The following is a 16,239-nucleotide window of genomic DNA, read 5'->3' as shown; positions in this document are numbered from 1 at the left end:
AGGGCCTGCACATCCCCAAACCACGGACACGCAGGACGGAGAAGCTTCAAGCTCTGTCTCGCAGCCGACCTGCTTATGTCCTGAAGGAGCACCAGGGCCGCTGGTGCCCCCCAATCCTGCCTGTGCGCCACAACCCCCACTTGTGCCCCCAGACCCTGCCTGTGCCCCATGGCCCCACCTTCTGTGCCCCCGGCCCCTCACCTGTGCCCCCCACTACTCGCCTGTGCCCCCATCCCTCGCCTGCGACCCCGCCCCTCGTTGTGCCCCGCGACCCCTGCCTGTGCGCTGAGACCCCGTCCTGTGCCCAAGGACCCCACTTGTGCCCCGTGGCCTCCCCTTCTGTGCCACCCGCTTCTGTGCCCCTCGCCCCCCTCCTGTGACCCACATCACCCGCCTGTGTCCCCCGACCCCAACCTGTGTCCCGCACATCCTGCCTGTGCCCCCAGCCCCTCGCCTGTGCCCCCGCCTGTGCCCCGTGAACCCCGCCCATGCCCCGCATCCACCACCCGTGCCCCCTGCCCCTCGCCTGTAACCCGCATCCCTCACATATGTCCCATAGCCCCCCCTTCTGTGCCCCCTGCCCCTCGCCTGTGCCCCCTATCCCTCGCCTGTGCCCCCACCCCTTGCCTGTGCCCCATGCCTCCTGCCTGTGCCCCGCGAACCCCACCTGTGCCCTGCGCTCCCCGTCTGTGCCCTGAGACCTTCCTCTGTGCGCTGAAACCCTCGACTGAGCCCTGGAAGAACTAGGCCCCCTTAATCACACTCAAATCCGTTTCCTTGGGCACACAGCCCTTGAGGGCCCTCTATGCGGGTCACAGGCCCTCCCACGTGCACGGCACCCTCAGCCCTCAGCAGCCCCACCACTAACGTGACATGCTAGAGAGGAGTAGAGGCCCAGGAAGGTCAGTGGCGGGGGCGGTTGCAGGGTGGCCCCGCCCCCAAGAGGACCCCAGGCTCCGCCTGGGGGTCCAGGAGTTCGTCCACCCCGAAGGCCTGGCCCATGCCCAGGACCAGGCGAGTGGGGGCCCCGGCCCCTCCCGGAGCCTACCTTCCGCTGGTGAGACGGCACGATGAAGAACGTTTCAATGTTGTGAGCTTTCAGGAAGCTGTTCCTCTTGTGCCCGTGACCCTCCTCCACCTCGTAGTCACCGTTCAAACACGCCAGCGTCGTCCTCGTGATGTGGACCTTCCTGCAACACAGCAGCCCCGCCATGCCCAGGGCTTGCAGGCGGCGGCAGGCAGCCCTCCCTGCAGGCGCGTCCAGGACTCAGGCTCCCTGTGTCAGGGGCAGCCAAGGCACTTGGACACGCAGTGCCGGGAGAAAGCTGGTGTGCCCTCCGGACAGTGAGGCCACGGGGCCCCCCTTCCTTAGGTGAGCGCAGGGGACGAGCAGAGAGAAGCGACAGCACCAGGTGGTCTGAGCCTCGGACCTCCTCTCCACCCACTGCGGCTCCTGCAGAGGCTGGGGGTCCTGGGGGCCCCCCGCAGGCCCCTCCCAGGTGGCTCCGAGAAGCACCTGCACCAGTCCTTTGGCCCAGAGCGCATCGCCTCCCCTCCACTCACCTGGGCAGGCCGGCGACCTCCATGACGTTGGCCAGGGTCACGTCGTTGGACCACACGTCGTACTGCTATTTGCGCAGGCCGAGGACCCCGCAGAGGACCCTGCCGGTGTGCAGCCCCACACGCACGTTCAGGTCCAACTCAGTGGCCTCGGCCACCGACCTGCAAGAAACAGGTCACGGACATGAGCTGGGCCCTCGTGTACACGCATCAGGGGAGCCCGGACAGGCGGGAGCATGGGGTCCCCGCCCTGTGGGATGCACGGCCACAGTCAGGTGCCAGAGGATGCGCTGAGCCAGGTGCTCAGCCCCTCTGTGCCCTGGTCTGTCCACAGGTGGCCCCCACAGCAGGTGTGTCCAACGGGCCTTCCGCATGAGCGGCAAGCCCAACCACACCAGGAGGCCGAGCCACGGCCCAGGACACGGTGGCCCCGTGGTTAGCAAGTCTGCCACAAGGGAAACCACAGACATGCAGGGCCACCAGGCCGCCACCCTGGAGCCAATCTCACCAGCGCCCAACCTGGGGCAGACCACCACCCGCCCAGCACAGCAGGTGGCCCGTGAGCTCAGAGACCAACCTCCCTCCTGCTTCAAAACTGCGGTTGATTCATGTGCGCCCACCTTCTTCCTAGTACAACTTGGCCCAGCTGAGACGCAGCCTCCAGGGAGCCCTCCCAGGCCCTCACCCCCATCCCCCAGGGCCATTCGCCAAGGCCTTTGGGTGCCGGTTGCCCTTGCAGGAACCCACTCCCCCAGCCGTGAGGACCGCGTCCCCCTGGCCCAGCCTTCCGTGGCCGGGCGCCCATCACCACCCCTTGAGCCCAATGAGGGCCCAGCCCCCAGAACCACAGTGTTTCGCGTCGGGTCTGGGGTCCCCGCCCGGTGCACGTCCAGAAGTCCGCGTGTCAGCACGGGTTACTTGGGAGTCTGAATGGGTGTATCCTCTATACCTATTGAGTCCGCGGCCTGGCGAGGGGCGTCTGCAAGCACCACCTTCCTGCCGGTCGCCCACAGCTCACTCTAGCCATCCAGGCCGTGGCGGGGCCTTGGGGTGCTGTGCCCTTGGGGCTCCGAGGGAGAAGACTGACAGGCCCTGCTCAGAAGGAAGCCGCCGTCCTCCCAGGGCCCTGGGCCCAACGCACAGCAGCACACAGCCCGGCCAGAAGCCAGACACCCGCCCTGGCCACTGCTCCTCGCTTCTTCTCGGGCAAGTTTCGCGTTTCCAGAGTTCCAGGCTAAACACAAATACACAGGCTTCCGTACGTTTCTGTGTCAGAAGGGGGCGGTGCGGCAGGTGAGGGAAGCCACCGGCAGGCCAGGAGTGGCCCCCCAAGAGCCCGTCACTGCGTGAGGCCCACCGTGCGGCGGACGCACACAGGCGGCACCCTGCGCTGGGGCCCCCAGAAAAGGGAAGAGGGGCTCATCGTGGGCAGGAGGCCGGCTCCGAGCTGTGGCTCTGGTGGCCCTCGCCCCCGTCCAAGCCAGGACGGCGCCCAGGACACGCTCCCAGTCTCTGGAGACAGAGACCGGGCCCTGGATTCCCAGGAGACCATGGAAGCTTCTGGGGATCTGGAGCCGACGCAGACGGCAGCCCCTGGAGGCCAGGGAAGATGCCCACTGGCCCCGGGGTGGGCGGCCTCCGAGGCCAAGGTCGGTTCTCAGGGCCGACAGGGTCGGGGAGCCTGGAGCTCAGCCTCAGCAGACAGGAGACACAGCCAAGGGGCCCCCACCGCCCCGAGGGAACGGAGCAGGGGGCAGACAGGTGGCCGATCCACCTCTCCACACGGCACAGCAGCAGCCACGCCCGAGGGGAGGTGCAGAACTCCGGGTTGGGGCAGCCAGGAGACGGTCACAGAAATCCCTCCGAGGCCGCCCAAGTGCGGCGAAGGTGGGGCGCACCAGGGCAGGCCCAGAGCCCGCGTGAGCAGCCAGGCGACCCAAGCACGCCTCTGGGCGCCTCTCCACCCAAGGAGACCTGGGGGCGACGGGGGCACCAGGTCCCCCCAGGAGGCCCCCAGCAGGGGCGGCCGGCGTCACCCCCCTCAGGGACATCAACGGCACGAGCCGTCGGTGGCACCCTGGCCAGGACCTGCCGGGGACGCACCCGTGACCGGCTGACGGGGGAGTGGACACCTGCCTCCCCGCACCTCCCCCTGCACAACCTCACTTTGGCCCAGGAGGTCCCAGAACGACACACGACGTGACCCAGGCTGTGCTCCACACTGATGTGGCCGCGACGAGAGAGCTGCTGGGCGTGAGCCCCACGCGACGACACACAAGACAGCACGGGCTGTGACACAAGGGGTGACGCGCGACGGGGCGGACGTCACATGCTGTCAAAGGACGCGATGTGAACCGCAGGCGTATTTGTGGCACGTGGTGCCCGGCGCTCTGATGGCTGGGACGTGGCCGGGGACACGAGAGGACGCCGTCGCGAGGGGGAGCCTCCGAACCCTCCGGGAGACGCACCTGTGCTACCTGCCCGGCCCTGTCCGCCTACCCCAGTGCAGCGCCCCCTCGAGGGCAGAGGCTCCAGTGTCTGGATGCACGCTGGCCTCACCGGGGTCTCTCTCGGCCCAACCCTGGCGCGGGTGCAGACCCGCCACCACTGGCAAAGGGACCCACTGCCCGCAGGGCCCCCACCCCTGTCCCCGAGGGCGCTGCCTGGCTCCTGGTCGCCCCACCTCCAAACCCGTCCACACTTCGGAGCCTCCTCGTTTGCATCTCTCTCTCCCCTTTCTTGTTCCCCAGACGACGCTGCTGCTGCCACTTCTCAGCTCCGAGTGTGGATGCTGACAGCGGTCCCTGGGAATTAAGCCCGTCCTGCGGGGCTGCACCCACCCCTCTGAGCTGCTGAGACGTGGGCACGGGGGTGTTCCAGCCACCGGCGCGGCCTCCCGGCCCCACGCCGTCCGTACCCCGACCGAGGGTCCCTAACTCTTCATCCCGCTGCCTGACGGGACGAGACAGGCTGGCTGAGAAGCGGACACGGCCGGCCCGCGGTGTCCAGGCGACGCGCACCTGTTCCCTCCAAGGCCCCTCGGCACGGGGCACCTGGACGCCAAGGCGCGCAAGGCCGAGCACGTGCAGTTCCTTCAGCGGAACCCGGCTGACTCCCTGGATGCCCGGCCTGGCTACGCGACAAAGCGTATTTCCTCCCGCCCCACTAACGCCATCCCGACAATGCTCGGGACGGCCTCGGATAAAGAAATGCCGTCCCAGCCAAATGCAGAGGAGGGGGTCCCAGAGGCACACGCGCCTCACCATGCGGCCTGGCTCTCGGCAGAGTGGACGGGACAACGCGGGGGCGGACGCCACGGGGACGGTCGCCGCGGGGCGCTCACGTGATGGTATCGATCATGTCCAGGCCCATCTCCACGCAGCAGTGGGCATGGTCGGTCTTGGGCTGGGTGACGCCGGACACGCAGTAATAACAGTCGCCGAGGATCTTGATGCGGTGACAGTGGTTCTCCTGGGGGGGGGGGGGACAGGACAAATCCCAGGTTAGTGACCCGCCCGGGGCCTGGACACCTGCACTTTCACCACCAGGTGCCAGAGACCACAGAGCGTGCAGCACGACAGGCAAGGGACCCCCTCGGAGTCCAGGGCAGCCTCAGGAAGGTGAGCGGCCCCCGGGGCTGTGGTTAGGGTCACCCTGGGGCACCCACCCGGCCCTACACCTGCACTCAGGCCGGTTCCCACGCAGGGGCCCACCCTGCCCGTCCCGCGGCCCAGCTGGCACACCCACACAGCCCCAGCCTGGAGCCAGCTCTCTCTTCCAGCTTCCCTCCTGACCACCCCCTCAGACCGTCACCTGCTGGCCCCTGTGCATCGTGCCACACACCCCCGACACCGGCCCCCGAAGGGCATGTGCGCACACCTGAGTCCTCGTGGCTGGCCTCCACGGGATGTGTGGGCGCTGTCTGTGAAGAGTCACCCGCCGGGACCCGAGCCGCAAGGGGCGCACCAGGGTCTACACCCTGACCTCGCCACCCAGGGTCATCTCAGAACTGCCACTCTGGCACTTTGCAACAGGAAGAGTGTCAGCGCCCACCTCGCCGTCGCCCGGGGGCAGACTCACTAGCACCTGTCACACGCTGACCCGCTGCTCTCGCCTGTGATCATCCTCGGACACTTCTGTAAAGCTCCCCTCTGCGTCCCTAGAATAGCAGACGGCCTCACAAGACTCCTTCCCGCGAGTGGCTCAGGTCCACGGGTGTGACCACGAGATACGAGGGAGACGCTCTCCAAAACGCATTCAGGCGTTCTCCCAGAGGGGACAGCAAGCCCGCTACACGTTAACAGATGTCGCAAACTTCACGAAAAACGATGACCTTTTCCAGAATGAACACAAGCAGTGAGAAGCGTGGCTGTGTTCACACGGGGAGTGACGCGGGCGCCCTGGGCCCACGGGCGTCTGCAGCCCCTCTGAGAGCACATCCCCCGGCTTCTGCTCATGCTGCCCTCCGTCTGCCCAGAAGGACCGACCCCTCCGGCTTTTCTCTGGTGCTACACGTTGACCTGAGAATTCAGGCCAGGACGCCCAGGAAGGACAAGGACAGGGAGCCCTCTCCCAACGTCCCCTGTCCCCAGGCCTGGGGCCCAGGGATGGCACCAGGGGCCACTGCCAAGCCTCGCCCGTGTCCTGGGCGTCAGGATGTCCTCCCAGCGATCAGCCCAGGGCTGCTGGGTTTCAGGATAAGGACGGCCTCACACCTTCTAGGCCAAGACTCCCACACCTACTGTAGGGTTTGCCTTGGATTCAGGAGCCTAGGATCGTGGGAAGCTATTGCCCATCCCTGCCCCGGTGGCACTGTCATCTTCTGGGCCTCCAGAATGAGGGTACCGGTGCCCACGTGTGTGCACACAGGGACCTTGTGGGCCTGGACGCATGGACACACCAAGGAAGAACATGTGGTGGGAGGTATTTCCTGCTTGGGACACCCGCCTCCAATGTCATAGATATGATGCCACAGTGGCCTGGGGACGTCTGGAGGAAGCACCTGCTAGGATAATCCCTATGCCACAGGCAAGAGGCAGACCATCCCCGACGGGCACAACGGCTTCTCCGGGGTGGAAACCTGGGAAGAATGGAAAGTTGTGTCTGAACCCAGGTGTGTTTCCAGGCTGGGGCCCTGGCTGCACACAGTCCTTCCCTGGGGCCTGTGGAGAGGGGTGCGGTTGTGTCACTGTGTGCACACAGGCCATTGCCTGTGGGGGGCGGGGGGGCGCATTGGCAGCCCCGAGCGCTGCTCCTGAAGCTTCCTCCAGGAGTGGACTCAGGGAGGGGGTCCCAGGCAGTGAGGTCACTTCTTTCACAACAGAGGCCAACAGAACTTGGAACCCCTGCCCGGGGCCCCCACATTCTAGTGCAGCCCCACCTCAGGCTCACTTTCAGGAGACTTCTGCTACTGAAAGATGTTCCCTTCCGGTTTTCCCAGTTTCGAGCCACGCCAGGAACCCCAGGGATGCGGCTGCTTCGAACGCTGGAGACGTTGGTGCCACCGTCAAACCCAACGCCTCAGGGAGTTTTTCAGGAGGCGCCGTAGGGTAATACAAAGCAGGCCAGGCCAGGCCAGGCCACCTGTGCCAGCCATCCTGGGTAGCCCCATCCCCTCCTCTTCAGGGAAACAGGGATGTGTGGGCAGGTCGCATCCAGGCTGGAGGACATTGCAGGGCAGCAGGTTCCCCGGTGATCCCTTCAGGGTCACCCTGATGTCACGGTGGGCAGGGTGGAAACAGGATTACTGAGGCGCCTCTTACCCGCCCCAGAGTTAACCCAAGGCCCTGCAGCCGCATCCCTTTGCTCTACCTTGGGGGAGGTGTGAGCCGGCTGTGCTTGGTGGGTCTGCAATGGAGTCAGCTGGGTGTGCGGCCCGGCCGAAGCGGCCAGACCGGGCGCTGAGGCCTCCTGCCTGGCTGCCACACACTGTCTTTACAGAGCTCCACATGGGACAATGTGAGGCGGGAAGAAAAGGACATCCCCCACACCCCGGTGGTGATCAGGAAGCAGCCCAAAACAGCTAACGGAGGCCTGCAAGGGTTCAAGGTGAGTGCAGGGGCTGGGGCCACCCGACACCCAGGGCCCCGATGCAGCAGGAAGGGCCCTGGGCCCCAGAAGCCAGCCTGTGCTCCCCCGGGCTCCCCCCTAGACTTCTGCTCCTTCAGGAGTCTGGATTCTCCTCCTCCCCAAACTTACCCCCATGACCCTGCCCCTGCCTGGGCCAGATGCATGCAGAGTCCCTGTGCACAGATTTGTAGGAATATCAGAATAGAGCCTTCAGGGGATGCCTGTTCGCCCAGGGTTTAGCGTCTGCCTTGTGCCCAGGCCCTGATCCTGGAGACCTGGGATCGAGTTCCGCCTCGGGCTGTCTGCATGGGGACTGCTTCTACCTCTGTCTGTGTGTCTGCCTCTCTCTCTCTCTCTCTCTCTCTCTCTGTGTCTCATGAACAAATAATAACAACTTTTTTATAATTAAATCTTTTTAAAGATTTTATTTATTTATTCACGAGAAACCGAGAGAGACAAGCAGAGACACAAGCAGAGGGAGAAGCAGGCTCCACGCAGGGAGTCTGATGTGGGACTGGATCCTGGGTCCCCAGGATCACGCCCCGGGCTGAAGGCAGTGCTAAACCACTGAGCCACCCGGGCTGCCCATAAAAACTTTTGAAAAAGAGACACGTGTCTCATCGCACGTGGTCTCCAGTAGTTTCCACTGTGCTCTGCTTTCTCCTAACTGGTGCTCCCAGGAGGCCCCACTGGCCTGACGTCCTTCCCCACCTTCTCCAAGGCTTGAGCATGGTCCTTGTGAGTTGGGAGACTTTTCCCCAAAGGGACACGGGGCTCACTGTACTATGTCTATCGCTCTGCAGTTAGATTTTGAAGGAGCGCATCCCTGCCCCCCGTGCCACGGGGTCAGGCACAGGGGCCTCGTGTGCTGCACAACATGTCAGAGGCCAGTTGGTCCCAACAGCCACTGAGCCCTTCACTGATGCAGGACTTCGATGCGATTCCCTTCTGTTGCCAAATCACAGGGTGGCGCTGAACATCCTGCAGCCCTCACGCCCTGGGACCTCCACCCAAGGAAAGGTCTCCGTGTGGGCACCTCGAGACAGGGACGTGTGGTCAAATTCAAGGGGTGAAGCCGTTAATGCAGGGAGGTGCTGTCAAAACTCAGCTGACAAGCGGCCCTGGGAGACTGACCCCTCCCACTTGAGATCCTTGTATTGATCCAAATTTTTTTGAAAATTTATCCTCTAAGATTATTTCTTTATTGGATAGTTTGTTTAAGAGACAGGCAGAGAAGCAGGGAGCGGAAGAGGGAGACACAGGCTCCTCAAGCACACTCTGCCCCAAGCGCAGAGCCTGCCAGGGGCGGGATCTCAGGATGCTGAGACCATGACCTGAGCCACAACCCACAGTCAGATGCCTAGTGACTGAGCCGCAGGCGTCAAGCCCCGTGTTTCTGCTGTGGGCACTCCTGCCACCACCACCGCCCCCCGTCCCCTGCAGCCACTGAGAGCTCGGGCTTTGGTCTGCGCTCCAACTCCCAGGTGGTCTGGAGGCTACAGTGCAGGCTGCACGTACGTCTCCTCTGTCCCACCTCAGGCTGAAAGGGCCTCAGCCCTGAGAAAGAATCGGATCTGCCCAACCACCCCCAGCCGGAGGGAGCTGCTGGAGCAGCAGGTAGAAGAACTGGTGCCTGCCTTGCTGCGCTTGGACAATCTGTTCCTATTTGAATTTCTAAATGTTTTGGAGGAATATGGCACCCCTGAAGAGGTGCTGGACCTGCTGTTTGCAAAGTGAGCACCCTGACCCTCCACAACCCAGGGGGATGGGCCACCTACTGGTTGGGAGTCTTGGGGAAAGTGGCTGAACTTCCCGGCCCTTGGGGCTGCTCCTCCGACTGGAGTAGAGTCACGCAGGGCCTAGTCGGGTCCTGCAGGGCAGCCCCTAGGGCCTGGCCTGTGGCAGGTCGGCTAGAGGGGCTGTGATTGTGCTCAGCAGTCGTCGTTCTCTCCCCATGACGAAGCCTGTTCCGCCTCCCCACCGTCACCAGGGTCTTGAGCTGACCTGTTTTGCCATGGAAAGGGAGTTTTGAGTCCATCTGGGGTCTGTATCCTGGGGCATTCGGGGTAGGGGTCCCCGGGGACCCCTGGGCGCCCAGGCCCACTTGGATATCGGCCATGGGCCTGGCCAGAGCCCTTTCATTCCTCAATCATTCAGGAAGCGCCAGCAGGTGCAGGTCCTTCTCCAGGAGCTGCCCGTGGCCCAATGCACAGAGCTAATGGCCCCCCAGGGTTCTGGACTAGTTGGGGTTCAGAGGGTGACAGCAGCTATGAGGAGAGGTTGGGTCCACAGGACGATTCATGTGATGCCCCCCGCCCTCCTCTAGATATCGATACATCATACATACTTGCAAGAAGGAAGGAATCCTGGACCAGTGGGAAATGTGAGTGAGCCCTGGCTCATGCAGGGGAGCCTTCCTTCTCCAGGAGGGTCGCGAGGGGGCTGTGGGTCGGAGGGGCTGCTGGACCCCTCACCCCACACGTCTGCAATTCCTGTGACAGGGCAAAGGTCTGAGGCCCCTTTAGGAAAAGAGCAAAGGAGAGCCGTGGGTGGGGTGCGGGCTTTGTGGGAGAGCACTGGGACCCCAAAGGGAGACCTCCTCCATGCCCATCCCCACCAACCCTGTCTGCCCCACACCTGGGACGCAGAGCAGAGGGTGTGGGGAGCATCACCCTCACCAATCTGGTGGCACCTGGACCCGGGTGCACGGCAGGTGCTCCGGAGACCCAGTGAGTGCTCACGGACCAGACGGCCCCAGCCCCGTGGGAGATTAGAGTCAGTGGAAGGACACCCCCTGGGGGCCCCTCGTGAGGGAGGCAGGGCAGACCCACGGGAGGGAGGTTCCCTGGGAAAGACAGTGATGGTCACACCGCTGGTCATGGGCTCCCACGCACAGAGGCTTCGTGCCAGCCCCTCCTCAGTGAGCAGGCCTGTGGCAGGCAGGACCGCCAGGTGGCAGGTGGACAAGGAACAGCACTGGCCTCCGACAGCCCCGGGCGGGAGGCCGAGGGCCCCGGTTCCTGCAGGGCTTCCCCGGGACACCTCTGTGTGAGGGAGCCCTGTCTTCTGACGCCTCTGCCCACCTGTCCCTCCTCAGCGCCATGTCCTCCTTCTTGACCATCTGGCTGGACTACTATGAGGAGGACTTCCACGATCCCCCAGAATTTCCTGCCCTGACAAAGCTGCTGAAATTCACAGGGCAGTACGTGCCAGGCTCAGTGCTCGACTGTCGTGCTGAGCGCTACCTTTGGCGTTTCATAAACCTCCATCAAGCGGAGTTTGAGGGTGGAGGTGAGGAGAACTAGGGTGGCCGAGTTGGGGACAGGGTGGGCCACACAGATCAAGCCTCCGTGCTGCTGGGCCAGGAGCACTGGGTAGGCTCACACCCCATCCCCACGGGCTGCAGTCTGGGGAGACCTCCCAGGGCTCTTGCACTCACACACGTTGAGCGGTGGGAAGAGGGTCCTTGATTTGAGAGGGACATGGAAAGTCCGTCCTGGTGATGATACTTTGTCTTCTTGGAGATGATACTGTGTCTTCAGACCCTGAGAAACACCATGAACCACCCCAAGAGCGCGCCCGAGCCCCGACTCTGGGGCCTGCTCCACCTTCAGGGTCTCAGGGGATGGAGCTGGTCCTGGCCGATGCAGCTGAGGGATCGGCCCAAGCCCTGATGCCAGCTGCCGCTTACAAGGTAAGACACGTGATGGTCAGACCTCTCCATCCCTGTCCTGACCCGGAAGAACCACCTGTAACCTTGGGAGCGCTGGAGGCCGAACGGGCCCCACCACCGGTTATCGAGGTCATCGATGGGCCGGAGCAGCCGCCTCACTCAGGGGAGCAACCGGCTTCGGACACCGAGCAACACCCTGAACCACCGCAAGAGCCCGCCTGAGCCCCAACTGTGGGGCCTGCTACACCTTCAGGGTCTCAGGGGATGGAGCTGGTCCCGGCTGCTGAAGCTGAGGGCTCGGCCCCAGCCCTGATGCCAGCTGCCGCTTACAAGGTAAGACACGTGATGGTCAGACCTCTCCATCCCTGTCCTGACCCGGAAGAACCACCAGCACCCTTGGGAGCGCTGGAGGCTGAACGGGCCCCACCACCGGTTATCGAGGTCATCGATGTGCCGGAGCAGCCGCCTCACTCAGGGGAGCAACCAGCTTCGGACCCCGAGCAACACCCGGAACCACCGCGGCAAGAGCCCACCCGAGGCAGACTGTGGGGCCTGCTGAAGCTCCTGCCTGAGGTGATCGAGCCGGTCCCGGCTGCTGGTGCTGAGAGCTAGGCCTCAGCCGAGATGCCGGCTGCTGAGGTCAAGCCAAGGTATCTGGTGGTCATACCTCAGATTCACTGCCCCGACCTGGAGGAGCCACCTGCTTCTTGGCCACCCCAGAAGGAGGAGCAGGTCCCGGCGCTAGCTCTCGAGGTCATCGAAGGGCCAGAGCTGCCACCTGCCTCAGTGGAGCCACCAGCCTCGGCCCCCGAGCAGCAGTTCGTGAAGGCTGCAGCGCAGTTGAAGCCTTCCCCTCCCCTTTCGTTGTGCTGTTTCTGTATTTTGTGTTTTTCATAATTGCTTCATGAATTTTATTTGTAATAAAGGATAAGTTAACCTTGTACAAAATTGACTCTGATGCTTTTAAATTATACATCGTGGTGCTTTAGGTCCATTCATACTTCCAAGCTCGTTCTATGAGGCCAGCATCACCTTAATTCCAAAACCAGACAAAGACCCCACCAAAAAGGAGAAAATTATAGTCCCATATCCCCGATGAACACGGATGCAAACATTCTCAACAAGATATGAGCCAACAGGACCCAACAGTACATAAAGAAGATTACTCGCCATGACCAAGTGGGATGGATTCCCGGGATGCAAGGCTTGTTCAACACTCGTAAAGCAGTCAACGGGATGGATCACATCAACAAGAGAAAAAACAAGAACCAGATGATCCTCTCAATAGATGCAGAGAAAGCATTTGACAAAATACAGCATCCATTCCTGATCAAAACTCTTAAGACTGTAGTGATAGACGGAACATTCCTCAGCATCTTCAAAGCCATCTATGAAAAGACCATAGCAAATATCATTCCCGATGGGGAAACACTGGGAGCCTCTCCCCTAAGATCAGGAACACGACAGGGACGTACACTCCCACCACGGCTACTCAACATACTACAAGTCCTAGCTTCAGCAATCAGGCAGCAAAAAGAAATAAAAGGCATTCAAATTGGCAAAGAAGAGATCAAACTCTCCCTCTTCGCCGATGACATGATACTGTACCTAGAAAACCAAAAGACTCCACCCCAAGATTGCTAGAACTCATACGGGAAATTCGGCGGCGTGGCAGGATACCTAATCAATGCCCAGAAATCAGTGGCATTTCGATACACTAACAATGAGACTGAAGAAAGAGAAATGAAGCAGTCGGTCCCATTGACAATTGCACCCAAAAGCATGAGATACCTAGGAATACACCTAACCAGAGCGGTAAAGGATCCCTACCCGAAAAACTACAGAACATGTCTGAAAGAAACTGAGGAAGACACAGAGAGATGGAAAACTATTCTGTGCTCCTGGATTGGAAGAATTCATATATTGGGAAAACGTCCACGTGACCCAGGGCAATTTACACATGGAAGGCAATCCCTATCGAAATACCATGGACTTTCTTCAGAGAGTTGGAACAAATCATCTGAAGATTAGTGTGGAATCAGAAAAGACCCCAAGTAGCAGGGGAATATGAAAAAAGAAAACCAGAGCCGGAGCATCACAATGCTGGATGTCAAGCTGTGCGACAAAGCTGTGCTCATCAAGACAGTGTGGTACTGGCACAAAAACAGACACACAGATCAACGGAACAGAACAGAGAATCCAGAAGTGGACCCTCAACTCTATGGTCAACTAATATTCGAGAAAGCAAGAAACACCATCCACTGGAACAAAGACAGTCTCTTCACTAAAGGCTGCTGGGCACGTTGGACAGCCACACGCAGAGGAATGAAACTGGACCATTCTCTCACACCACCGTACACAAAGAGAAACTCAAAATGGATGAAAGATCTAAATGTGAGACAAGAAGCCATCAAAATCCTAGAGAACACAGGCAACACCCTTCTTGAACTAGGCCACAGTAACTTCTTGCAAGATACATCCATGAAGGCCAGAGAAACAAAAGCAAAAATGAATCACTGGGACTTCATCAAGATGAGGAGCTTCCAGACAGCAAAAGAAACGCTCAACAAAACTAAAAGACAACCCACAGAATGGGAGAACATATTTGTAAATGACCTGTCAGATAAAGGGCCAGTGTCCAAGATCTCTAGAGAACTCATTCAACTCTACAGCAAAGAAACCAACAATCCAATCATGAAATGGGCAAAAGACATGAACAGAAATGCCACAGAGGAAGACACAGACGTGGCCACCAAGCACATGAGACAATGCTCCGCATCACTGGCCATCAGGGAAACAAAACGCAAAACCACAATGAGATAGCACCTCACACCAGTGACAATGGTGAACGTTAAGAAGACAGGAAACAACAAATGTTGGAGACGATGTGGAGAAAGGGGGACCCTCCTGCACTGTTGGTGGGAATGTGAACTGGGGCAGCCACTCTGGAAAACTGTGTGGAGCGTCCTCAAAGAGTTCAAAATAGAGCTGCGGGGAGAGCCAGCAATCCCACTGCTGGGGATTTACCCCAAAGATACGGATGCAGTGAAACGCCGGGACCCCTGCACCCCGATGTTTCTAGCGGCAATGTCCACAATAGCCACACTGTGGAAGGAGCCTCGGTGCCCATCGACAGACGAATGCATAAAGATGTGTTCTACCTATGTAATGGAGTATTCCTCAGCCAAGAGAAATGACAAATACCCCCTATTTGCTTCGACGTGGAGGGACCTAGAGGGTATTATGTTGAGTGAAATAAGTCAATGTGAGAAGGCCAAACATTATATGGTCTCATTCTTTTGGGGAATATAAAAATTAGTGACAGGGAATAAAGGGTAAGGAGGGAAAATGAGTGAAAATATCGGTGAGGGTGACAAAACATGAGAGACACGTGACTCTGGGTAAAGAACAAGGGGTAGTGGAAGGGGAAGTGGGTGGGGGGTTGGGGTGACTGGGTGATTGGAACTGAGGGGGGCACTTGGTGGGATGAGCACTGGGTGTTATGCTACATGACGGCAAACCGAACTCCAATAAAAAAAATCGTTTTAAAAAGAAGTGTGAACCCGCGGCGCCCGGCCCTGCGTCGCCACCCTGTCGGGAGCAGCGTGGGGCGAGCGAAACGCTGGCCACCCGCTCTCCTCCTGCTGCTGCTGCGTGGGCTCTGCTTCCTTTCCTGGTGCTGGGCCCGGGGAGCGGGTAATGGGCCGGCTGCTGCCAAGGGGGTCGCGGGGGGCCCTCGCCTTCATCTCTCTTGCACACTCATGCTTGCGCTCTCTTGGTGTGTGTGCGTCCGCCGGCTGCTCAGCCTCGTCGGGGAGACCAGACTGGGGCTCTTGGTCGGCGCTGCCAGATGTGGGGACACCTTCCCGAGTAGGCCACAGACGCAGCAGGAACTGTCCTCCCACATCCTCTGTGGGGCCTGGTCCTTTCGGGGAGCCCACCGGGTGCCCTCGGAGGACACAGCCGCGGTCTTTGCTCCTGCCTCTGCTCTGCCCGTGGGGCCTGAGCTACCCCAGGCCCGCAGGCCGCGTGCCCGCTGCTCTGTGGGGCTGTCAGCTGGCAGGTTTCCTGGGACCTTCCCTGCGGGGCTGTCCTGGGGGCTGCGGAGGACTCCTTTCTAGGCGATGGTTCCTCCAGAAACGGCCCCCTTCAAACAGCTTGAGTAGGCGGGAGCTGACTCGTCAGTCGTGTGGGGGCAGGTTTGTGGCTCCCGGTGGCCAGAAACGGGTGGGGATTCCTGAGTATGTCCGAAGCAGCCCCTGGGAAGCATCGGGTGGCTCTCGTGCCTTCAAAGGAGGTGCAGACACCAGATGGCTGGGAGGAGCGTCGCCAAGGGGGCGCAGAGCTCTGCCCCCATAGTTCGGCCGGAGCCTGTTGCTGGAGCTGCTGAGGCCCATCCTCAGGGTCCCCAGGATTTGCACACCTGTCCCATGTCCCAGGGTTCTTATGGCACGCACGTACATGAGAACCGGCCTCGATGGTCTCGTCGGGGTCTCTGGTGTGACGACGTGGGACGTGCACCGTACCCCAGCTACTCGGGAGACTGGGGAGCCATACACTCCATGGTCTGTCGTCTTCTCTATCTGACGTCGTTTTCAGTGTTGCGTTTTGGCCTACCCCGCCTGCCGTGGCAGCGGCTCACCAGCGTCAGAGTGGCGGGCTGGGGCACGGGGCCATGCGGCCGATGGCGGGCCGTCCTCGTGGGTGTCCTCTGCCCATTGCTGCCGGCCTGGGCCCTGGAGCCGGTGCAGCCTGCGTGTTTTGTCTCTCCAGACCGGCCGCCGCAGATTGGCCACTGAGCTCCGTCAGCCGAGGTCCGCGGAGACCAGGGTGCCCGCCCGCGAAGCCCCCTCTCCAGTGTCGGTTTGCAATAAATCTGTATTTAAGCACTTCGGCGTCCGTGTGTGTCACTTGCTTCCGAGACTCTTCTCTGCGTG

The 16,239-nt window shown here is 61.0% G+C and overlaps 1 protein-coding gene across 1 annotated transcript; it reads left to right on the top strand.

The window, feature by feature from the left end:
* The first annotated feature begins 5,888 nt into the window (after nt 1-5,888).
* LOC119874633 (ral guanine nucleotide dissociation stimulator-like) lies at nt 5,889-12,245 on the top strand. The gene is made up of 8 exons (XM_038588920.1): nt 5,889-5,916; nt 6,589-6,673; nt 7,001-7,109; nt 7,501-7,608; nt 9,169-9,362; nt 9,956-10,012; nt 10,727-10,920; nt 11,154-12,245. The coding sequence occupies exons 1-8, from the start codon at nt 5,889-5,891 to the stop codon at nt 11,522-11,524; spliced, it is 1,146 nt and encodes a 381-aa protein (XP_038444848.1). The 3' UTR covers nt 11,525-12,245.
* Nucleotides 12,246-16,239: the final 3,994 nt, after the last annotated feature.

Source organism: Canis lupus, unplaced genomic scaffold, assembly GCF_011100685.1.
Source record: "Canis lupus familiaris isolate Mischka breed German Shepherd unplaced genomic scaffold, alternate assembly UU_Cfam_GSD_1.0 chrUn_S1282H1459, whole genome shotgun sequence".
Lineage (NCBI taxonomy): Eukaryota > Metazoa > Chordata > Mammalia > Carnivora > Canidae > Canis > Canis lupus.
Note: the sequence above shows the minus strand (reverse complement) of the source record. Positions and strands in the feature narration are given on the sequence as shown.